Here is a 24,213-nt window from a genome sequence, read left to right on the forward strand (position 1 = left end):
AGAAATCTAAGCTTTTCATTTATTATTGGGCAAAATGCTACTTTTTTTGCAAAAATCGGGAAGTATATAACCTTTAGAAAATCTTCATGTTGATCAAAAAAAAAAAAAAAAAGAAAATCTTCATGAATTTGTTTTCCGTGTTTTTACTTTGTTTCAGCAGATATGCTCGGGTTACTGTTTTTTGCGTAGTTGGAATCTGCGGAATAGAGTTGGGGTATTCCAATGAATGATTGTAGTACGAGGAATTGTAGTTGCAATTAAGGAATACTCGTCCCGCGGAGGAACCTATCATTTTTCTCTTTTTATTTGTTAGAAACTTTTTAGGTTACTTTAAAAGATAAAAACTTTTTGTCAATCTTTCGAATCTGTAGCCGTTTGTCACTCTCCATTTCTACTAACTTTTTGACCAAAAAATTATTTTCCATTTCATTTTGTGCCCACACTTGCTAAAAAAGCTCGAAACAAAATTGAATAGATGTGGCTTTAGGCACAGGTATGCGGTAGTATTGTATTAATGGTTTGAAGCTTATAAAAAAATAATAATAATGCGTCTATTGAAGTCGCCAAGTTTGCCTTCTAACTTGTGGAAACTACTCCACAGGAACTATGTTCCTTTCAAGACTAAAGGATAATTTTCAGGTACTTGTATTTCTCTTTGCTTATTAGTTACGGTGATTAATGCAGTATAAAGCTTGCTAAGTCCTTTCTGAAACATTTTTGAAACATGTGTAGTTCGTTATAGAAGTTCAATAACCCTGTTTGCATAGGTTATTGCTTGAGCTATAAAAAATTCAAATTGGGATAGTTTTCTTATCAATCAGCTCTTGTATGTATTAGGTTTTTTCTTCGATCGGGATTATACGCGGATTAGATAGGAACAGGGACGGAGCCAGTAATTTCACCACGCAAGGGCGACCGTGCATGCGAGAAAAATTGTAAATACACATGCATAATCAAATAAATACATTAAAACTCAAAATAACATAAATACATAAATCCGTTTAACTAATGGGATCGATCTTAATGTATGTGTTGTTTTTCTTTATTGCTTATCTTCTTTTTTTCATTCATCACAACTGGATGAATTCGGTACTTGGGTTTTCATGTGACTTGATTTAACCAGTCAAAAAATAAGAATTAGGAAAAGTCTAGAACAACAATTAGGACAATTGCCCGTAGAAATGGTCCTTTTTTAGGTGAAATTTGGTGAGAAACCTCGGCATACCTTTTTTTCTCACCAATTCATACGGTCCAATGGGGCTCTTGGAGAAATGAGAAATACTTCGTACTAGTCAAGTTTACAAAAATGCAAGAATGCATAAACCAAATTATTCGAGTTGGAATATGTATTTGTTTGTTAAATTCAAGGTCGCTCAAGATTGATTTATTTATTACTACTAGACACACAAACTACTGATCGCTAAAAGTGGATTAACGATCCAATAACTCCGAAAAGCCTCTTGCAAAACAAGTCCAAATTGACCAATGACCTGGTTTGTTGGTCGTGGACTCTTCACAAAGTGATGTCATGTTTACAAAAAAATGTATTACAGGGATAAGACCTATACCATTTGAACCAATAAGATGGAGGATAATATTCAAGGAGAGTGAACAAAATTGCACTCCTCCAATGATAGGATAACTAATTCTACTACTAACACTCTCCTTTAAAGAGGGTGATCGTTATTCTCCCTCTTATCGGTTGAAATAGTGTAAATTACACCTATGCAATACACTTTTTTGATAAGCATGACATTATTTTGTAATAGGATCCACGCTATTTCAACCAATAAAAAATATGATAATGTTTATTCTCTTTTAAGAGCATTCACAGTGGAATAACCAAAATCATAGGGTTGCTAAAGTTAACAATATTTTTCTCAAAAAGTGCTCATAGTGGCTGTAGAGACCCGTAAATTTGTAAAAGTTGTTTAAATGTTTTATAAGAAATAAAAAGGAGGAAATTAGTTTGGAATATTGAGATTTGGGACTAATGTGTTGAGGTGTTATACTTGAAGGGTAAGTGTGTGATGTGTGTGTAGTGTGTATTTAGCATGTGTGTGAGTGTGCAGGGAATAACTTTCCCCATTTTCCTCTTCTCACTCTCCCGTCCATCTCCCTCTCTCGCCTCCCGCTCTCACTCTCACTCTCATTCAAAATTCCAACCAAATAACCCAAAAACTCACACAAAACTACCTCCAATCTTTTATTCCTACACGTATTGGAGCTCGTTTCTTGTCGGATTAAGCTCGATGGAGGAATATTCCATCCAGTTTCGAGATTTGGGGCTAGGGCTTAGAAAAACCCTTTGAATTCGTTCTTTAATCTTGAGGTGGTGAGTTCTAACTTTCGATATATGTTTTATAACATGATTCTTGTAGCTTGATTCTTGTTTGTGACCGTTGTTGTTGTTGTTGATGTCGTTGCTGCTGAGAAACCCATAAGAATCTGTTAAAAATCTGTTCGAAGGCCATTGTTATCGATAATATTTTCCTTGTTATCGATAACATCTTGTTCCAAAGTCCAGAAAATCCATTGTTATCGATACCCTTAGTATTGTTATTGATACCTCTAAGTTCCAAAAGTCAGAAATTTACTTGTTATTGATACCCATTGTCTTAGTTATTAATACCCTTGCGTCTGAAATGATTTTTGACCAAAAGGTATCGATACCATTGGCCTTGGTATCGATACTTATTGTTTATCTCCAGCTTTCACTATTTTGCTTTATTTTTCACCGTTTTGGTTTTCAAACACCTCCTAAATGACTCTTAACTTAGTTACTTGTAGTTTAATGACTTGTTGAACATATTCATTTCTTTAATGCTCGTTTAGATATGATTTCACAAAAATATTTTATGTATCAAAGTTCGGTTTGAATGATATGAACATAACGATAAAAGGACTTCAAAACTTTATGGACACGACGAGAACATATCAGGACATTCCAAATGGGTAAAGTGTTTGGCAGAGGACATTGGGGTCCTTTAATTGGTTCGGCATGAGTTATATGCTCGTATTTGATACTTCAGGACATCCCGAATGTGTAAAGTGTCTGGCAGAGGACATTGGGGTCCTTTAATTGGCCCAGTAAGAGCTTCGGCTCATAACACATGTACGAGACACGTTTTGATGTAAGGTGTTTTCAATGTTTGTTCAATAAGACACATGAGTGGTTTTGAAAATGAAAGGTTGGAATCGAATTACTATTATTGCCATTTCCATTAGTTTTGGTTGCCATCTTTCATTCTGTGACCGTTCCTGCATTTCATCAACATACATTGTTAGATTAGAGCTTTCTACTGGGCTAGTGTAGCTCAAACCTTACATTATTTTTCAGGTACTAACCCAGGGCAATAGCTTCATGTTTGGAGTGCATGGATGTGGACATTCTTTTGAAAACTAACATGGAAGGGTTATTTAGCCATCTTTGTAAATCTATTTTTGGAAGATGTTTTTATAACTCTATTTATAAATCTTTTGATTAAGGAATATTGTAAGTTTTTAACTCTCTTTTGATATTCGGTAATTATGTTAATTTGGGTTTCGGAGCCAAAGATGTAATCTCTTGGAAACAGAAAGGTTAAATCATTTTGGGCTATCGTACGGATTAATGTGAGGTTTTCTTTATGAAAACCCTTTATATTTATGTTGAAAATCGAGGGCGTGACAATGGCATAACAAAACTTAACAACCTCTTAACAACTTATCAAATTTTGTCCATTGGATAATCAAAACTAGCAACCTTTTGTCAATAACCAATAACCAAATTTAGTGGTCCCTCACATTTTCTTAATCAAGTACTCTTATCATTACATAAAAATCTTCTCTCTCTCTATTAAAAATAGTTTTTGTTTTTTTAAAAAAAAAAACAGTAAAATTGTGTTTTAAAACTATCTTTTTTTTCAAAAATTGTTATTTTAAAAAAATGTCTTTTTTTTCAAAAGCCATTTTTTTTACAACTTTTTTCCTAAAAGTGTTTTTTTCAAAATAAAAGTTTTCAAAAAATTATTTTCTATTTCTAATACTCCGTGCGTCCTTTTTTAAGTGTCTTGCTTCGTAACTCCAACTTATTAAAAAGACATCATCATTACACCTTTCACATCAACTTTTTCCTCCACTTTCCCCCCTACTTACCCATCATCATTACACTTTTACTCACTAACTTTTCAAAATAAAATCTACATTTAGGGACAAAATAGACAATACACCAACTTTTACCCCCCTAACTTTACAAAATGGACACTTATTAAGAGACAGCCCAAAATGAAATACTGAACACAAAAAAAGGGACGGAGGGAGTAACCTGTTTTTATTAGTTTGAAAACTATATTAAAAAAGTTGTTTTATATGGTGACAATTTTTAGATTTTTACAAGTTGAAAATGCGATATGGAAAATTTTGGTTATTCAATTTTATTTATGCCATTGTGGACATGTACATTGCTAACCTTAGTAACTTCTTAAATGGATAACTAAAAGATAATATGAGAACTTTTGATTATCCATTTTTGTTTATTCTACCGTGGATGCTCTAATAGGAAGTCTCATAAGAGTTGCTTTTCACAAGAAAGTAAAAAATTTCATTGGGTTTTTAGTTAAGAGATTGAAAAAATGCAACCGTGCTTAAAGCATCAACAATGGATTAATCAAAATTAAAATGTTGCTAAGGTTAACAATATTTGCTCAAAAAAGTGCTTACATTGGAATAATCAAACTTACCAACCTCTTAACAACTAATCAAATTTTAGTCATTGGATAACCAAAACTAGAAATAATCAAATTTAGTGAATTTCATATCTTTCCAATCAAGTACACTCATCATTACACAAAAACTATCTCTCCTCCATTTTCACTCTCTCTTTTACTTTTTCAACCATATTGTCAAAAAAAAAAGTTTTTTTTTTTAAATTACACAAAACTGTTTTCTCAAAAAAAAAGAAGTTTTAAAATTTTTTGTTTTTTCAAAAATTGTTTTCCTTTTTCAAAATTATTTCAAAAATTTGTTATTGGGAAAATTTTGTATTTCTAATAAATTATTTTTATTAGTTTCAAAAGTATTAAAATAAAAGTTTTCTATATTAATAGATTTTAATTTTTTGTAGTTTGAAAAAGTTATACGACAAATTTTTGTTATCCAATTTTGATTGTACCATTGTGGACCTTAACGTTGCTAATGTTAGCAACCTCTTAAATTGATAATCAAAAGATGATGTGACTACTTTTGATTATCCAATTTTGATTAGTCCACTATGAATGCTCTAAGGAGAGTGAACAAAATTAAATTTATAAATTCCACTATGAGCAATTTTTTCAATTTTGTATTTTTCCATCCAAACTTAACGCAGTGGGCATTTTCTTTCTTCTAAACTAAACATGCTAAAGCACATTTTCTTTACAAATTTATAGAGATGTCATTTTCCTCATATATTTCAATTAAAATACTCCTTCAGTTCCAAAATCTTTGATCTCTTAGAAATGTGTGTCATTTTAGATTATTTATATCTTTTGATTTATAAAAATTTATGTAATTTAAAAACTTTGTTTAATAGAATTAATCAAAATCTACATCAATTAGGATTCATATCACATATTTTTTAATATTCACATTGAAACATATAGGCAATTGAAAATGACACACTATTCCTAAAAAGTCTAACATTTTGAGGCGGAGGAAGTACATTTAAGCATAATCATTTGGATTATTGTCATTAGTCTGAAGTCCAATAGGTATAGAACACACCCTGAAATGTTTATAGGCCTGGGGAAAGGAATCCATAGAGCAATTGAAAGAGGGATCACGCAAAAGTATTGAATTACCCTTAAGATGGAAAAGCAAATTTAATCCAACAGGTAAGGATAATATAGTAATTTCACATGGATAAAAACACACAAAAAGAAATTGCTGTTGGATACAAGGTGAAAGCCATCTTCTGCTACCGCAGAGAAGAAAATGGTGATAAGTTGAGAGATTACAAAAGGAGAACTCCGCACATTCCACAGAGAAAAAGAAAAGAGGAGATGATGTCTCAGGTTGGTGTCTCTTCTGCAATCAGTCCCATGGACTCTTCCAATTCCCCAAAAGGTAATCTTCTCTCTCTACCTCCACACCCATCTCTGATGCATTTTGCAAGAAGAAAGAACTTGATACTGCACTGTATGCTTTCATTAAAATTTCATCCAGGGGGTTACATCTTGACATTAAGACATAAAATGTTACGATACAAGGTCTTCGTGAAGAAGGCTTTCTGGATGAAGCAAAAGGATTCTCTGAAAATGGAACAGAATGGTTTGTTGCCTGATAGTATCACTTACTACGCTGCCGTCTGTGGTTTTCTTGATCAATAGAAAGTCAACGAGGCTTCGGTATTGGTTGGAGGGTTTTCCGTCACCAATGAATCTACTTTTCCCTTGACTATTGACCTTTCTGCTACTAAAAGACAGGACCCTTCTCTTCAAGAAGTGATCAAGAAGTTCTTGCGCAATGATGGACATTGAAGTCAGTAGATTGTATAAATTCATTTTATCTTTGAAGATAAAGTTCCATTCCTAAAATATGTAGTCATTATTATGTGATACTCTTTTCTGCTTTTGCCTTTTCGTTTCTTGGTAATTTTAAATTTCCAATGTGATTCTTTAACTTTCTGCATATCACCTTTTGGAGCCAAAACAATTGTGTTTTGTTTCCCGTTCTCTCTTGAACACTGATAGACTCTGTTTTCCATTTTATGTGTCCCTTCTGTGGAGAAACCTCAACTGTTTATTCTTGCCCTTTCTTCTCCCATTGCTGCCTTGAGGTGGTTCATGGACATCCATAGTTAAGCCTTTAGCTTGGACCAATACTTTCACAAAACACCGAGGCGAGTACTAGTAGATGAACCGTTCTAAGGCTTTTTCACCGCTTATACAAATAGGAAGAGAGATAGTTGAGGTCATCCCTAAGAATGATGAAATTTGAATTTTTTGGGGGATGTTTAAAACCCTTTCGTAATGCTTATCTATCACATGAGAACTGGTATTCATCTTCTTGTCTCTATACCTGTTTTGATTTGTACATAACAGGGCTGGACCAGGTTTATCTAATAGACACGCGCTCGTGCTCGCACACATACACACATGTTGAGGTTTCAGCATGAAGATAGTCTCAGGGGCATCTTTCAAATTACTGCTGGAGTTGTAATATGGCATTCTGCGTGAAGCTAAAGTTGTAAGGTAGGAGCACTGGATATTTGATTTGCAATCTGTTGTGGACTGTAGCTAATAGCAATATGCAGCATACTCACTTGTGTCTTTTAATTCAGTTTTGGCACATTGATAGAGCTTTAAATTGTGCACCTGTGGTTTTCATTTTGATACGGTGCAGCGCATTTGTTCCTGTGATTTCTGTGAGAAAGAAAGAAATCTAAGTTGTCTGTTTATTATTGGGCAAAATGCTACTTTTTTTTGCAAAAAATCGGTAAGTTTATAACCTTTAGAAAATCTTCATGAATTTGTTTTCCATGTTTTTACTTTGTTTAAGTAGACATGCTCGGGTTACTGTTTTTTGCGTAGTTGGAATCTGCGGAATAGAGTTGGGATATTCCAATGAATGATTGTAGGTAGTATGAGGAATTGTAGTTGCAATTAAGGAATACTCCTCCTGCGCAGGAACCTATCATTTTTCTCTTTTTATTTGTTAGAAACTTTTTAGGTTACTTTAAAAGATAAAAACCTTCTGCCAATCTTTTGAATATGTAGCCGTTTGTCACTCTCCATTTCTACTAACTTTTTGACCAAAAAGTTATTTTCCATTTCATTTTGTGCTCACACTTGCTAAAAACGCTCGAAATGAAATTGAATAGATGTGGCTTTAGGCACGGGTATGCGGTAGTATTGTATTAATGGGTTTGAAGCTTATAAAAAAATAATAATAATGCGTCTATTGAAGTAGCCAAGTTTGCCCTCTCCCTTCTGGAAACTGCTCCGTAGGAACTGGAGTATGTTCCTTTCAAGACTAAAGGATAATTTTCAGGTACTTCGTATTTCTCTTTGCTTATTAGTTATGGTGATCAATGCAGTAAAAAGTATAATAAGTCCTTTCTGAAACACGTGTAGTTCGTTATAGAAGTTCAATAACCCTGTTTGCATAGGTTATTGCTTGAGCCATAAAAATTCAAATTGGGATAGTTTTCTTAACAATCAGCTCTTGTATGTATTACTCCCTCCGTCCCCTTATTATAGTCGAGTATTCCATTTTTGGATGTCCCTTAATAAGTGTCAATTTGGTAAAGTTATTGGGTAAAAGTTGGTACATTGTCTATTTTGTTCCTAAAAGTATATTCCATTTTGAAAAGTTAGTGAGTAAAAAGTGTAATGATGATGGGTAAGTAAGGAAAGTGGAGGAAAAAGTTGATGTGAAAGGTATAATGATGATGTTTTTTTAATAAGTTGGAGTTACGAAGTAGGACATTTTAAAGGGGACGGAGGGAGTATGTTTTTTCTTCGATTATACACGGATTAGATAGGAAAGGAAAAAAAGAAGGGTATTGATTTTAACACTCCGCTTTAATTTTTACCATTTACATACTTTTTTTGTGTGTCTTAACTTGGTGTGAATTTACTATATTGCCCCTTTATTTGCGGAAAAGGGAATTTATGAAAAGGTAACAAATTATATTCACATGAATAAGGACAATGGAGTGTGGATGGTAAAAAAGAGAGTGAAAATCACTACCCAGAAGCTACAAATATAATATAGGTCCTCCATTTTTTAACACCCCTCTGCTTCTCAAAACATAGGATCCCATTTATTTAGGCGGATTAGTTATCTGAAACTTCCTAATCAATATTTTATATATGTATTTATTAGCGTTGTGCTCGTTCAATGCACTGGACCCAAAAAAAATCACATTAGTGTTTTTTCTTATCCCGTATGTTGAGCGGGCGCAACTAGTATAAAACTACCCATCTCATATCGTGTATAACGTCTTGCGCAAAGTCTTGCTCCTCCACATTCGAGGCCGCGAGTTCGAAACTCTGTAGCGTCTGTTTTTGTTTGAATGCTGAAAATGGTTGAAGTACAAAAAACTTCTTCAAAATTGAAGCCAATGGGAGTTGAACCCACCTATTGGGGTGCAATTTTGTTCACCCTTCTTAAAAGATGATGAACATTACGCTCCCTCTTATTGATTAAATAGTGTAGGTCCTACCTCTGCAATACACATTTTAATAAGTATGACATCATTTGTGATGGGATCCACACCATTTATGGTAGAGTCAACACCATTTCAACCAATAGAAAGTAGGGTAATTTTCACCCTATTGAAACAGTACCACAATGCCAACATAAACAACAATACCTATCACACAAATAAAAATGCTAAATAATGAATTGCAAATAGTACAAAAAAACCACTGGTCTGTTCATTTTTTGTTAATGTTTTAGTATGTTTAAGTTCCAAGTTTTGTGCTCTTAGAAAAATATTTAACTATTTTTTGTTCTCGTTATATATTTTTCCTGAACGCATGCTCTTGTTATATTAGATTATGAGAATTTTTTTACTTTAAGCTTAAGAAGTGACCCCTCTATATAAAATTTTTGAATGCGCCACTACAAATAAGCACATAGAGTACGTACTAAAAATATCAATGGTTCTATAAACTAGTGTAAAATGAGAATTATTAAGATCCGTGAGAATATTGGAATACACAGTCAGTATCAAATACTAGCAACTCAACCAAGCAAATAAGATCAGACGTTTTATTAAAATAACCACCCCAACAACAACAAAATTGCACTTAATTTCAATCCATCTCCACGGACTTATATATTTAAAGGAAAAAAGGAAAAAAAAAAAAAAAAACCAAAGCACAGTACAATAACATAGACTTCAAAGATAACAAGGTCAAAGAGATTGCATCCACTAACTCTTGTTGCAGAAGTAACCCAGGAGATTTGGGCCAAATGAGGATGAGAAAATAATAAGTGCTTATTTTCTACGAGTTGGTCTATTCAAATTTTATTGAGAACAAATATTTCAAATCTTGTGACAACTGAAGGGTTAATTCGTTCATTAATTTCGAGACTGAGTAGTCAAATTAGGCGCAGATTGACTTAGACATCCGGTCATTAAAAGAACGAATTTTTTTTCCGGGTAGGAGTCTTATGGAGAGAATATCTTGTCCCTTTGTGGGGTCAATTCCATGTATACAATTGTCTAAAATTAGGTGGTGACTTTATACTAAGTACACCCCTGGCCCCACTTGGCCCAACTCTAGCTATTTGTGCACCACTTTCTATCCTTAGCCACTGGAAGTAAATTACCATATTATCCCTGGGTGGCGGCTTGAACTTGATCACAGGGTGGTTGAGGAAATTTTCCATCCAAGCAGTGGTTGATGGGAATTGAATTGGGTCTACAATTTTCATGCACCCAACTTCCTCCCAAACAGGAAGGATATAGGAGATCCATCCAAGCACAAGATCCAAATACCCCAAGCTTTCCCCTCCAAAAAACTTGGTTTTTTTCCCTTTGAGCTCTTCTTCTATCTTCTTCATGCCCTCCCTGACTTGTTTCAGAGCTCTTTCCTTTTCATCTCCTTGAGAACACAAAGAAATCCATGCATCCACAAAAAGCTATGAAAAAACACAGGTTATCATTTGATTGAAGACGTGTTGAGAATTTGAAGGAAAATAAATTCATAAACATCCCATATATAGAAACTTTTACCCATTATTGCACACTCAAATACATGTGCAATTTGAACGTGGAATATGGCAGTTAAGAGGGCATTTAGTTGGAATACCGTGGCAGTTGAAAGGGATAGTTTTGGTAGTGTAAATCATAAGCCAGACTCAATTTTGAGTCCACACCAAAAGTTTCTCTCCATTTATATATAGAAAGAATAGATATTAAACCATGCATGGACAAAAGATTTTAGAAAATGCAGGATCCCATAAACAAAATTGTTTAAGTATGAATGATGGAATTGGGAACGTTCGCTAATTCTTAAAAAAAATCAAAACCGTTACCAAATACACCTGAATAAATTGAAGCTCACCTTCTCCTCACCAAGATTAGCCAAAAACCGGGCGGTGGCTCTGTCATACGGATCTTGAGGCAAAAGTGGGACTTGTTTCCATGTCTCATCGATGTACTCGAGAATCACAAGGGACTCGAGTATCACTTTCTCGCCATGAATCAGCACCGGCACCTTCTTGTGAACCGGGTTCAGTTCCAAAATCAGAGGAGTCTTGTTATAGATATCTTCTTCAATGAATTCATACTCTACACTCTTAAGCCTCAGAGCCCACTCCACTCTCAGTGAATATGGGCTTATCCAAAATCCCACAACCTTTACTGCTTCCTTGCTCTCCATGAGAGAGAGAGAGAGAGAGAGAGAGAGAGAGAGAGAGAGAGAGAGAGATGGTTATTGCATTGATTAATTATATGTATGGTTGTGGGTATATATAGGCATATAGGTAGCAATACCATTGCCCAAACTCGGAGGCCAATCAACCTTTGTTATCTGGGACGTCAATCTTGACCAAATGGCGGAGAAGGAAATTTTAACGGAGGGGCCAATTAAAAACGAAAACTTGTCGCAAGGCGTCATTTTTGAAAACTATTTCTTTTCCCCCTAGTTTTTTTATGTTAAGCTTGATGGCTTTTCGATGATTCGTTTACGAGTAATGAAACATGGTGGTGGCCGGAGGTATTCTTGCCCATTCCACTGCCACCGAATCATGGCCCGTTACTCTTCAAAGTCTCCCTAGCTTGGCCTATGAATACAAGTTTGCAAGAGGGAAACGGTTCCATTAATACCAATCAAATCCTCTCTTTTTTTTTGTAAACGAGGAACAACCCTGTAGCCGAGCTACTATTGGACCTGACTGCGCAATTCAAACCCAATTTTAAATATCAATACACAAACTTTCCAACTGGAGGATCAAGTCTTAGTTTTTTGTTGTCAAAAATTTTATGGTAAAGTTCTACACTATACATGAACCGAAAGATATTTCTTTCAAAAGTATCCCAGAGATGATTATTTAAGTCTCCCTATCCCAATTGGTCCTTAATTTAATAAGTATATCCCGTTAGTTGTATATGAGGTTTATTGATCATGACCACAATTGTCAAATCCCAATCGGTCATTAATTGAATCCGTGCGGCTAAATAAGTCAATTGACTTATTTTTTAATTTTTATTTAAATTTTTTTCGTATTTGTTAGTTTTTCGTCAATTTTTTGGAGATTATTGCATCGTCATGAAAGAGGAATCTAAAAAGTAAAAAAGTATGATTGAAATTCAATTTTTTTTGAATAAAGACGAAAAAATTGGCTTATTGGCTTATTTTTGTCTTTATTCAAAAAAATTAGGTTTCAATTGTAATTTTTTACTTTTTAGATTTATCTTATCATGATGATGCAATAATCCCCAAACAAATTGACGAAAAGCTAACAAATACAAATTTTTTTTTGAATAAGAACAAAAAAAATAAGACAGTTGACTTATTTAGCCGAACAGGGAAGTACATTAATCCCGTTAATATATGAGGTTTATTGACCACAATTCATAACATAAAAACAATTCAACCTTGACACATTTTGTTGGGAAAAAGAAAATTTTGTTCAAATGTTTTGATGAGCCTAAATATGAACAAAATCCATTTTAAATATGAATGAGAATTATCTCGTTATGGGAATTGAAAAAGCCAAGGATTGCGCCCGCTTGCCCTCACGGAACATCTAGATGAGATGGGGCTGGGACCCAGGATTTGTGGGCCCACGACCTGTAGTTCGAGATCTGTGATCTGGTCTAGATTGGTGTGGATTTAATTGTGTTTTATTGCGTCTGAATTGTTCAAGTGTGGATGGTCCAGTTGCGGAATCCATTGTACGCGACTGATTAATGCCGGATTGATTGCCTAGATTTTTTTTTACAAGATCAAGGTCGATTTCGTATAACTCAATTAACCAGATACATCTTTAGTCATCAAAACTTTCACTTCAAGCGCAATACAACCTGTTTGATGAACAAAAAACACTACTAAGACACTTAGAAGCTAGACAATGTGCCACTTTGTTTTTCTCCCTGCAGCACCACAAAAAAGACCAATTCCTAGTCCTTGCCCATTCTTTGATGTCTTCCACCATGGTGCTAATTTCCCAAGGACAGGTTGCCTTGCCTTTGTATCTGCAATTGCTTTAACAAGTTCTAGACAGTCAGTTTCAAAGATTGCTTCATCAAATTTCATCTCCAAGGCAGTGCTGCAAGCAATCCTAAGGGCCCACGCTTCAATAACAATAGCTGAATCTGCTGCCACTCTATCAACACGCCAACACTGAGCTGCTCCACCACTATCTCTGACGATAACGCCAAAGACAGCCACGCTGTGGGAGGATTTAAAAGCTCTATCACTATTAAACTTGATACCAAGCCAAGGAGGGGGAACCCATTTTATATCTCTGTTGGGTTTCACTGAGGGGCCCTTAGGAACTACAAACAAAGCTCTAAGATAATCACAGTTGGCTTCTAAAGCTCTGTGTATAGTCTCCTTTGGGTTAGGAGTTTTTATTCAACTCCTGGAGTTAATTGCTGAATTTGTTTTTTTCTCCAGAATTGAATACCCCAAATTCAATTCCCGATATTGAATATTATGTATTGAATTCTGTAACGAATTCAAAGGCTCCCCTATTGAATTCTGTATTGATTGTATAGGCTTCTCCTATAGCTATATAAAGAGGGTCCTTGGCTTAGTACACCAACCAGAGCTTCTTCTTCTCGAATCCTTCTTCTTTTTAGAGAGAGTGCAAATACAAGTGGACGGGTAGTCAAAGGTAGTGCTCTTACGGCTGAGTAAGACCGAGTCAACCATAGGAAATGAACACCGACAGAATCTCCAGAACCGGTGAGACAGCGAATTCGAAACACGGGCCTTGGTTTGAATTTCTACTACTCTTTTACAGTTTCAGTCTTGTTCAATTCAGTTACTGTAAATTTTGTTTATTGTTGTTTTTCGCACTGTTTTCCTACATGTGATTGTAGAATTTTTGTTAAGATATAGGCAGTTAAACACGCCCTGAATTGCTGTGTCCGTTTCTGGTCAATAAAGTCTTGCAATTAAGTTTAGGAGGCCAGCGTTTCCTTTATATATATAATATATGTAACAAGCACAACTTATATTGATAAAATCTTGTACATATCAAAATGCCTAGCCCATAGGCCTAAAAAACAACATACACAACAATTGACCCAAAAGGTTGGATACATCAATCCTCTAAAAAAATTAACAAGAAAACAAAAGAAATTAAAAACGACAAACTTTGTGCACGAGGCTCCCGTCATTGCGGGATCTAGGGAAGAGTTAATGTATGCAACCTTACCCCTACCAACAGAGAGGTTGTTTCCGCAACTCAAACCTACATATTAAAAAGCCGCAAGAATGACAACTGCAATGTTGGAGCCACCGATCCTCTCATGGGTGTGGCTAGCGGAAGTTGGAGGAATCACGTCGTCGTTTGAGCTCACCATCCCTTCGTACGTACACCAATCAACACGAGGTGGGGACTAAATTAAATTGCACTAAGTTCATCTGTAATTATAGGTGATGATTTTATACCAAGAAAAGTCCTGGCCCCTCGTGGCCCAACTCTAGCTATTTGGGCAGCCATTTCTCTACTTATCCACTGAAAGTAAATTACCATCTTATCCCTGGGTGGTGGCTTGAACTTGATGATCACAGGGTGGTTGAGGAAATTTTCCATCCAAGCAGTGGTTGATGAGAATTGGATTGGGTCTACAATTTTCATGCACCCAACTTCCTCCCAAACAGGAAGGGTATAAGAGATCCATCCAAGCACAAGATCCAAATACCCAATGCTTTCCCCTCCAAAAAACTTGGATTTTTTCCCTTTGAGCTCTTCTTCTATCTTCTCCATGGCCTCCATGGCTTGTTTCAGAGCTCTTTCCTTTTCATCTCCTTGAGAACACAAAGCCATCCATGCATTCAAGAAAAGCTATACATCACAAAACCAAGATTATCATTCAATCATATCCGAAATGCGTCACAAAGTTGAAGGAAAATAAATTGACAAACAATATCCCATAGAAACTATACATCTTAAAATTACATGCGTTGGACGTATAAGATTTTAGAAAATGTAGTATCACACAAACAGAATTGTTTATAATGCATGTGTTCATAGAGAAAATTATGAGTTCTTGTAGTTGATCCGGGGAAATGTTCAATACGGAAGCTCACCTGCTCGTCTGCAACTTTAGCCCAAAATCGCGCCATGGCTCTGTCATAAGGATCTTGAGGCAAAAGTGGAGCTTGTTTCCATGTCTCATCGATGTACTCAAGAATCACACGGGACTCGAGTATCACATTTTCTCCATGAATCAGCACTGGCACCTTCTTGCAAACCGGGTTCAGCTCCAGAAGCAGAGGACTCTTGTTGAAGATGTCCTCCTCGATGTATTCATACTCCACACCCTTGAGTCTCAGAGCCCACTCCACTCTCAGTGAAAATGGGCTTACCCAAAATCCCACAACTTTTACTACTTTCTTGCTTTCCATGTGTGTGTGTGTGTGTGAGAGAGAGAGAGAGAGAGAGAGAGAGAGAGAGAGAGAGAGAGAGATGGTTATTGGCTTATTGCTAATGTATGGTTGTGGTTATATACTCCCTCAATCCCGATTTATTTGTCCAATATCGAGTTTTCAACTTATTAAGGAAACAAAATTTGATCTATTGATTTGAAAATTTAGATAATTTCATCCATTGACTTTGAAATTGAAGAGTCAATTTGGCACATATATAAGTCAAAAAATGGACAAACAAATCGGAATAGGGGAGTATAATATAGGGATATATAGCTAGCAATACAATTGCTGAAACTTGGAGGCCAATCAACCTAATTAGCTAGCAGTACAATTGCTCAAACTTGGAGGCCAATCAACCTTTTACCTTTGCAATCTTGGACGTCAATCTTGACTAATCATAAAGTAAACTAAGTTAGGTTTTCCTATCTCACATGAACACTCCGGTCTAATAGGATGACGTGTTCTCGTTGTCAGCTAACACACACTATGGAGTGTACTAGTGCGCGCCTTGTTGGTGTCCATCAAAATTTCACAAATATGATCCGAAAACCGTTTAGTTTGCGCAATATATCATCAAGAGAAAAAATATTAACTTTAGTAGATACTGTACGACTTCTAGGGACACAGTTCTGATAGATACGTCCAAAACTGACGAACAAGAGGTCAACATATATAAAATCATTCTAGGCAGCCTTTTAAGCTATAGGATAATTAAAACAGGCCATAAATTGGTGGGGTTCATTTCTGGAATATTAAGTCTTGATGCAACTGCCCGAGGGGCGTTTTGGCGGATAAAAAAAAAAAAAAAAGAAGCCTTGATGCAAATGAAGACTTTCTTGTTGCTTTATTCGCTTCACCAAAAAAAAAAAAAAAGTGAGAAATTTGAAGAGCCTGAGTCGACTCTTCAAATTGTACCAGAACATTTTGAAAGCCCAATCCACAGGGGCCCATTTCAAAGAAGCCCAAACTTGTATAAGCCCAATGACTTAAGAGCAAAACGGATTAGGCTATTGGGTCCAAGGCCCTAGCACAAATATCACGAATCATGGGCCCCAGCTCGGCCTCGGTTCGGGCAGGAGGCGGCCCATATGTGTGTTTAATGGGCCAAAGCACACATGTCCAAGGTCCTCACCCTCTGTAAAACTTGGGAAACCCGGCCCTTGAGACTAAGGTTGAGTTTCTTTACGGGGCTGAATGGGCTTTTTCCTTCACAAAAGACAAAGGGAAAATGATGGCCCATGATGTGTTTTGATAATTAATACTCGTTAATGACATGCGAAGAACATTTATTAATGCTGAAAATGTCATTGGAAGGTATTAATTATCAAACACGTCCTTGGCCGTCATTTTCCCAAAGACAAAGGGGAAAGAAAAACCTTTTTAGTCCCGTAGTGAAACCCTAAATCCATTTGCTAACTTGAGACTTATAAACCATCAATATGGGAAATGATTTTGCCATTCCCTTATAAGTGTATTTTTGTACCAAAAATACACTTGCAGGGAAATGGTGTTAACAAAAAAGGGGGTGACAAAATCAGCAGCTTATTCACATCTACAAACAATGTTAGATGGGGATGATTATTTACCTCGGTCAATTTCTCATTCATCTTTTAATGAACTTAGTTTGTTCATTATGGTCATAACTTCCGGACTTGGAAAATATTTAAATTCACTTGACCCACCTCGAAAGATGTCTTTCCCACTTTGCTCGACTCAAGCAACTTTTGAACAAAATTAATCTTCATTTTGCAACAATTTATTCCTTGAGAGAAGCATTCCTAACTATTAACCCGATCAAACACAAGATGATTCGGGTCACTTTGCACTCTGCACACAAAATCAGACTGAAAAATATAGCCAACATATTGCGATAACTTTTTCCTCCATGCCCGTCATGGCAAAAATTGTGGCAATAAACTCATGTTTTACTCAAGTTCAGGCGCGCTGCCAGTGTCGGCCACTATTTTCGCATTTTTGGTGGCGCGGGGATGTCACAATGAACTGTAAAGCAATCAATCGTTTGATTGACAAAAGGGTGATCCGTTGCTTTATTCCTTGTCACGGCCGGTGAGGGCAAGTTGCGAAACACCCCTTACAACTTGGAAAGCCAAGGCATAGCCGTCCACAGTACACCACGCTTTTTGTTAATAAATGATGACAACATTGAAAAGTGACACAAGAGAGGGATAATTAATTTTAGGCTGCTGATTTTGCCACTCCTTTTTTTGTTAACGTCACTCCCCTATAAGTGTATTTTTGGTGCAAAAATACACTTGCAGGGGAGTGACGTTAACAAAGCACCAAAAATACACTTACAGGGGAGTGACGTTAACGAAAAAGGGAGTGACAAAATCATTTCCCTTAATTTAATGAAGAGATTCAAATGCTCTGGAAATGTTTTCTAAATAATTTGGGTAAGATATATAGGTCAGCTGTTGATCGAATCACTTTGGATTTTCCGCATTCAACTCCATACTTTTCTAGGTTTATTTTTTTAACGCAAAAAGACAATAACATCGTCGTACAATATATGAGCGGGATAGAGATTGTTGGAGAAGATAAGCTTAATTAAGTCGACTTTGATGAACTTGAAACAAATAGTACTCATCCATTTGGCTAGCTAGCTTGCAAATCCTACTTAGGTGATTAAATTCAACATAAGTATTTAAATTCATTGCAATAATATACTTAGGTGATCATCTTTTGTGTCCATAGTTTTGTATTATGTGATATGTCATTCATGTATTGATAGACCGTGCATGCATCATTTGTCATATAGAGAAACATATTAATTCTATCAATTCATGTCTACGTATTATGTGATATCCAGAATGTGATCATCAAGTATTATAGTCACCATATATAGTATTCTCTTTTCGTAGTTACCACTATTTTTATTTACCCTTTGTAAACGCTATATTTAATTTCATTAGACTTATTTATGAGATTGCTCGTAAAAGCTCTCCAATATGCTTTTGCATTGGCACTCTAGAAATATTTATGAGATTTTTTGTAAACTTAATTAATGAAGTAAATTCGTTAACTTACGTTCAAAAACTAACATGTTGAAGTTAATGTATCTCACAAAATCATGCAAATAACTCACTTAATTAAGCTCTATTCGATAGATGAAAATTTTCCTACATATTGGAGATTTTTTTTTTTACCTTTAAACAATAGTTTAACAACTAGCTAGTTTACAGATATTTGTTCAAGATAAGGGTGAAGAGTGTTCTTAAACTTTGTTCAAATAGTGGGTTAATCTTGATTATACTCCACGTATATTTATACATTATCTTTGAAAAACGAGGGTGTTCATATGCTGCCAGTAGACAATGTAGAGCCGCCGGTGGGAAAGATTATTCAATGTCTCTGGGGCAAGGACACGTGATCCCAACACCTCTTTCCACCACAAATTTGTGGAGAAGTGCTAGCCGTACCGACCAATTTCAAACCGAAACCGTACCGACGGCCGCTCCGGGCTGTCTCCGGCCACCGGACGGCCGATCCGAGCCGTTCAAAAATTCTAAAAAAAAAAACCGAGGGGCCCCGCGCGAGAATAAACGGCATCCGATGTGTGTAGGGTGGTTAGATCGAGTACCCTATTTTTCGCGTATATATATATACACGAGTATACACGAAAAATAGGGTACTCGATCTAACCATCCTACACACATCGGATGCCATTTATTCCCGCGTAGGGCCACTCGGTTTTGTTTTTTAGAATTTTTGAACGGCTCGGATCGGTCGTCCGGTGGCCGGAGACAGCCCGGAGCGGCCATCGGTACGGTTTCGGTTTGAAATTGGTCGGTACGGCTAGGATTTCTGAAATTTGTGTGGTCTCTATAATTTTATGGCGATGATCATCACACAAATATGAGGTTGAAAGAAAAATCGAAACACCGTGTGTACTTGTTTTTGGGACATGGTGTAATTTCTCCTATGCTGGACCATGGCAATCTTAAAGTTGAAGCGTAGTCTATATGAACTAATACCTATAAGAAAACAATTAAGGAAGTGGATTTGTGTTCTAATTTTACAATTTTGTAAATTTTTTAGTACCTTCTTCCGGTCACCCTGAATCGTACTTAGGTCTTGTTCTGCTAAGTTTTTTATTTTCCAAGTATTTATTTTTCGCGCAAATCATTATCTCATAATACATTATTTTTAATTCAAAAAATAAGTATTTATCAATGAAACGAGGTCTTATTAAAAATAATGTTGTAAGGGATTGTGGGTCCCGTGGACCAAGTCATGGGTGGACTTTCCACTTGAGAAATCCAATAACTAATCTAGAGCGCGATCTCACGTAATGCCACCTCCGTCACTAACTTAGGACCCAAGATTTGGTAGTACACGTCATGCCACCACCAATGCTGCCGAAAGTTACAAATGAAAAAAAACAAAAACAAATTAGCCAATAAAGCACGCCCTTATGTGTCAAAAATACCCTTGGGCCATTATCGGTCTATAATTAATTAAGCAAAAAACTTGCTGGGGAGAAAGGTCCATTCAAATGAAATCAACGATAACAGTAGCATGTAATTCTCGATCGATGGGTATGGGCGCGGAGGGAGGATTGGATTGTCAATGGGCTGGATCCGATAAGACCCGAATTCGATAAGACTTGAATCCGATAGTGGTAATTCGGATCCGATTCGAAAACTTTTTTACTTCAAAATTTTTAACAAAAAAAAAAAAATTTTAAAAAAAAAATTTTTCCGAAAAAAATTAAAAATAAAAATACTTCTTAAACATTTTTTTTTCAAAATAAAAAATAAAAATAAATAAAGTTCGGATTCGGATTGATAACGGATTTAATCCGATCCGTATTTGAATTACCGGATTCGGATTATCGGATCGACGTTATCGAATATGGATCAGATTTTTCGGATCGGATCCGATCTATTGACAGGCCTAATTGGTAAACCTAATAGTGGACAATCTATGCAGGAAGAGGCTTTTAGAAAATTTTACCACTGAAATAGTACTTCCACTCTATACCTCAGAAAATCGAGGAACATATGAGGCGTTTTGAAGAACTATGTCCCCTAATCAAAACTTGAAGGCATTACAATGGCATGAAGTATGGACTTCATTTTCATAGTAATGGAACCCACAACCTCGTTGCACCTAAATACAAAACACAATCGTTAGACTAAGTGTCCCGGTTTAATAAGCTGTTACAATTATCTATATGTGTGCTTTAGAATTATCAGACAGCTTTAATTAGCCTTGATTAAAAAAATGAAAAAAAAAAAATTGTGCCAAAGCCATCTTATGGTCCAGCTTTAATTAGGGATCGATGAAGAAAAATCCCTAGCTACAACATGGTTTTAAAAAGGTATGATTATAATGTATACTCTATTTTAACACTTTTAGTTTCAATTTAATTATCATAATCTAAATTGCAGCTTAATTAAGGCTCTTATAAATGGTCTTTTGTTTTGTGTGTAAGCGCTCTTTATTATAAATGGTTGTTCTAAAAGACACCATCTCAATGTTTATATGGGGAGAAGCATGTTCAAATAGTATTCCTTGCCGATTTTGGTTTTGATGAACTCCTTTACGATCCCTCTGGACCTTCTATATACTCGCTGCTATCTCATTTTGTTTGTTTTTGTTAACAAAAATTATGCTTTTATTTTTTTTATAAAATACAATATACTTTCGTGTATAATTTTAAAATTTGTACTCCGATTTAAATAGTGTAAAAATCAAAGAATTATGCACGAAATTATTCACAATCCAACGAATAACGCAATTTTTTTTGCAAATCAAATTATATATATAGGACGGCCGAGGAATATTTTTTGCTTGTACTTTTGTTTTTTAACAATATTTTTGCATGTTCTTGAGCAAGTAGCCTAAGATTAGGGGTGTTCAAGAAAACAGTTCGAACCGTAAAAATAGTCTGATCCGGACCGAACCGTCCGATTTGGTTTGGTTCCGCGATTTTACAATTGGGTTATGGTTCCAAAAAAAATAAGAATTGTTAATTTTGATTCGGTTTCTGGTTCTCAATTAATGAACTGTGATTAGAATCGAACCGGACCGTTTAAAACTAAGATAAATATAGAAATACATATGTGCGTAATTAAATATGTATTTAAATTTGGTAGGTTAATCTTTTCCTTGCTAAACTTAATTTATTTAGAGATGAAATCTCATTTGTTAGGAAAGCTTTTATTTTCTTCATTCCTTTTCTATTCCAGCAAATTATCTTCCTATTTCATTAATTTTATGAGTTCATATTTTATGAATAAGTGTTTAGATACTTATTGGATAAAACCGAAACTGAACCAAAACCGGACCGGTCTTGCGGTTTGGTTCTAGTTAGGTTCCATGCATATATTGGTTAGGTTCTGGTTCTCATTTTTCTAGAACCGTTTGAAATGGTCTTGTTACTGATTTTCTAGAGAACCGGACCAATCTAAACCGTGTACACCCTACCTAAAATTGATAAGGGCATTGTTGTAATTACAGCAGAAGTGCGGACATTTTGCACCACGCATTGTGGGCCAAACTCAATATCACATCAAGAAAAGAACGTGGGATTTCCGTATCCAAAAAAATAAAGAAGAAAAGAAAGAAAGAAACGAATATGGCATGGCCAAGTTCTGGTTATTAAGAACCTATTCAACATTCGCCTGTGCAAGAAACTCCAGAGAAAATCCCACCTCTCTCTCTCTCTCTCTCTCTCTCTCTCTCTCATCCATCTCATTAGCTAACCAGCAGTTGATGTCAAGCTTCAACTTGGCAAAGAAGCTCCTGCCCGCTAAGAAGGCGTGGAAGAGCCTCACCAAAAAACTACAATCGAAGCTTCACAAACTCATCAACATCTCAATATCCGCCAATAAAACCACCCGAGGCCGTAAACCTCTGCGCTCCAGCCATAGCGTTCTGATTCCCCGGTCTTTCACCCGGCACCACTCTCCTCCTGCCTACCACTGCCACCACTCCGGCCACCAATACCTCCACAAGAACGTGCCGGCTATTTATGTGGACGAGCTCTTTGCCCGAGGCGTTAACAATCCATCGCATGCCGAGAAAATGATCTACCAAGATGAGGGGAAAAGTAGTAGTGCCAAACAAATGGGAGCAACAACCAGTACCGGTAGGGGTGAAAATAAGGCCGAGGGCAAAAAGGTCCTTTTACTGCCGCAGTGGCGGGGAATCGACGAGAGGGCAGAGGAGTTTATTTCCAAGTTTCGCGAGGATATGAGGATGCAGAGGAAGAAATCTATCGATGATTTCCATGAAATGCTGGCTCGGAGTTGTTAGACAAACTTTACAATCGTTACGGGCCAAAGATTTATTTCGTCTCTAAAATTGAATTTCGAGTTACAATTCTACGGCTAGTACGTAGTGCCTCGGGATGGAAATTTTAGAATGGAAAAAATTGGATGCCTCTATTTTGCTATATAGAAGTAGATAAAAGGTTGTGAAAAGATTAGTGTTAGAGATTGATTTTGTTTCTTAGAACTAGTTTTATTTTTTATTTTTTCTTTTGTTTGGGGGTGATTTGCATGTAAAAAACTATAGGAAGCGTGCATGGGATTATTTGCTCATTGGTTTTGTGTTTAGCTATTGATGGGGTTTGTTTGCAAGTGTTACTTTATACATCGTGAATTATAGGTTTCCGATAAACATATAGATTTAATTATTTGTTTGAGTGAGTGAGTGTGAAAGTCATATGTAAATTAATTAATCAGAATCTCCAAATCTGTTGACTTATTCTTGATGTGGGGGGACAACGCAAATCCGCTTGCAATCCCATGGGTTTGCTCGATCCCACGGACTTTGGCTCTCATATGGTCACGCGTTCAAGGCGTGCCGACGCTTTCTCGCTTCTGTTTGAATTTCATAATCTACTTATTGTCTTCTTCGACCTTGAGTTGTACGGGTTGGAGAGGGTTGCAATGCTTGATCGTGCTCTCCTCGTCACTCTTTCGATGCATAAAAAAAAAATGTCCCCAACAACTCACCCTCCAAAGTCCAAACCATCCTAGGGTTTGTTTGGAACCTAAGAAAAATTTAAAAAAAGAAAAGAAAGGAAGAGAAAATTATTTTTTTCTCATTTGATTGAGAGGAGACAGAGAAGGAAATAACAATGAATAAATAAAAATCTAGCACAGTATCCTCCCCATTTTCCTCAAAGTTTTCATTTTCTTTCTTTTTCCTAAATTCCAAACAAGCCATAAAGGAAAGGAAATGAAAGGACAATGGAGAGGGAAGTGCAGAGAAAAATCATTCTTTATTTTGCTATATTTTACTTCTTGTTTCGTTTCAAACCAAACAAGAAAAATTATTTTCCATTCCTCTTTATTCTTTTTCAAAGGTTCCAAATAAACCCTTAAACTTTGTTTGGAACCCATGTAAAGAAAATAAAATAAAAGAAAATAAAAGAGAAGGAAAATGGGAGGAAAAATTTACTATTCACTACACTTGAAATTATTATTATTTTTATTATTTCTCTGTCAACTAAACAATCGGGGTAAATTTTTTTGGGTCCGGCTAAATACAACTGTGAATTTACTACATGTAGCCAATTCATAAAGGGGAATTCAAAAATTTCCTATTATGAATTGGCTACATGTAGTAAATTCGCAGTTGTATTTAGAAGCAC

General features: G+C 35.8%; 3 protein-coding genes and 1 long non-coding RNA gene across 4 annotated transcripts; 2 read left to right on the forward strand and 2 right to left on the reverse strand.

Moving 5' to 3' along the window:
• The first annotated feature begins 5,928 nt into the window (after window positions 1-5,928).
• On the forward strand, window positions 5,929-7,374 carry LOC131322195 (uncharacterized). Its single transcript, XR_009198737.1, has 2 exons — window positions 5,929-6,084; window positions 7,062-7,374. It is a non-coding gene; the product is annotated as an uncharacterized LOC131322195 (long non-coding RNA).
• A 2,576-nt stretch (window positions 7,375-9,950) lies between these two features.
• On the reverse strand, window positions 9,951-11,413 carry LOC131322198 (glutathione S-transferase U1-like). The gene is made up of 2 exons (XM_058353434.1): window positions 11,040-11,413; window positions 9,951-10,614 (listed from the first exon to the last, which is right to left on the reverse strand). The coding sequence occupies exons 1-2, from the start codon at window positions 11,355-11,357 to the stop codon at window positions 10,174-10,176; spliced, it is 759 nt and encodes a 252-aa protein (XP_058209417.1). The 5' UTR covers window positions 11,358-11,413; the 3' UTR covers window positions 9,951-10,173.
• Window positions 11,414-14,142: 2,729 nt separating this feature from the next.
• LOC131322197 (glutathione S-transferase U1-like) lies at window positions 14,143-15,628 on the reverse strand. The gene is made up of 2 exons (XM_058353433.1): window positions 15,243-15,628; window positions 14,143-14,997 (listed from the first exon to the last, which is right to left on the reverse strand). Exons 1-2 carry the CDS (start codon window positions 15,558-15,560, stop codon window positions 14,554-14,556), a joined length of 762 nt encoding a protein of 253 aa, XP_058209416.1. The 5' UTR covers window positions 15,561-15,628; the 3' UTR covers window positions 14,143-14,553.
• Window positions 15,629-22,186: 6,558 nt separating this feature from the next.
• Window positions 22,187-23,234, forward strand: LOC131322199 (uncharacterized). The gene has a single exon (XM_058353435.1). It carries the CDS (start codon window positions 22,194-22,196, stop codon window positions 22,866-22,868), a length of 675 nt encoding a protein of 224 aa, XP_058209418.1. The 5' UTR covers window positions 22,187-22,193; the 3' UTR covers window positions 22,869-23,234.
• Window positions 23,235-24,213: the final 979 nt, after the last annotated feature.

This window comes from Rhododendron vialii, chromosome 4a (assembly GCF_030253575.1).
Source record: "Rhododendron vialii isolate Sample 1 chromosome 4a, ASM3025357v1".
Taxonomy (NCBI): Eukaryota; Viridiplantae; Streptophyta; class Magnoliopsida; order Ericales; family Ericaceae; genus Rhododendron; species Rhododendron vialii.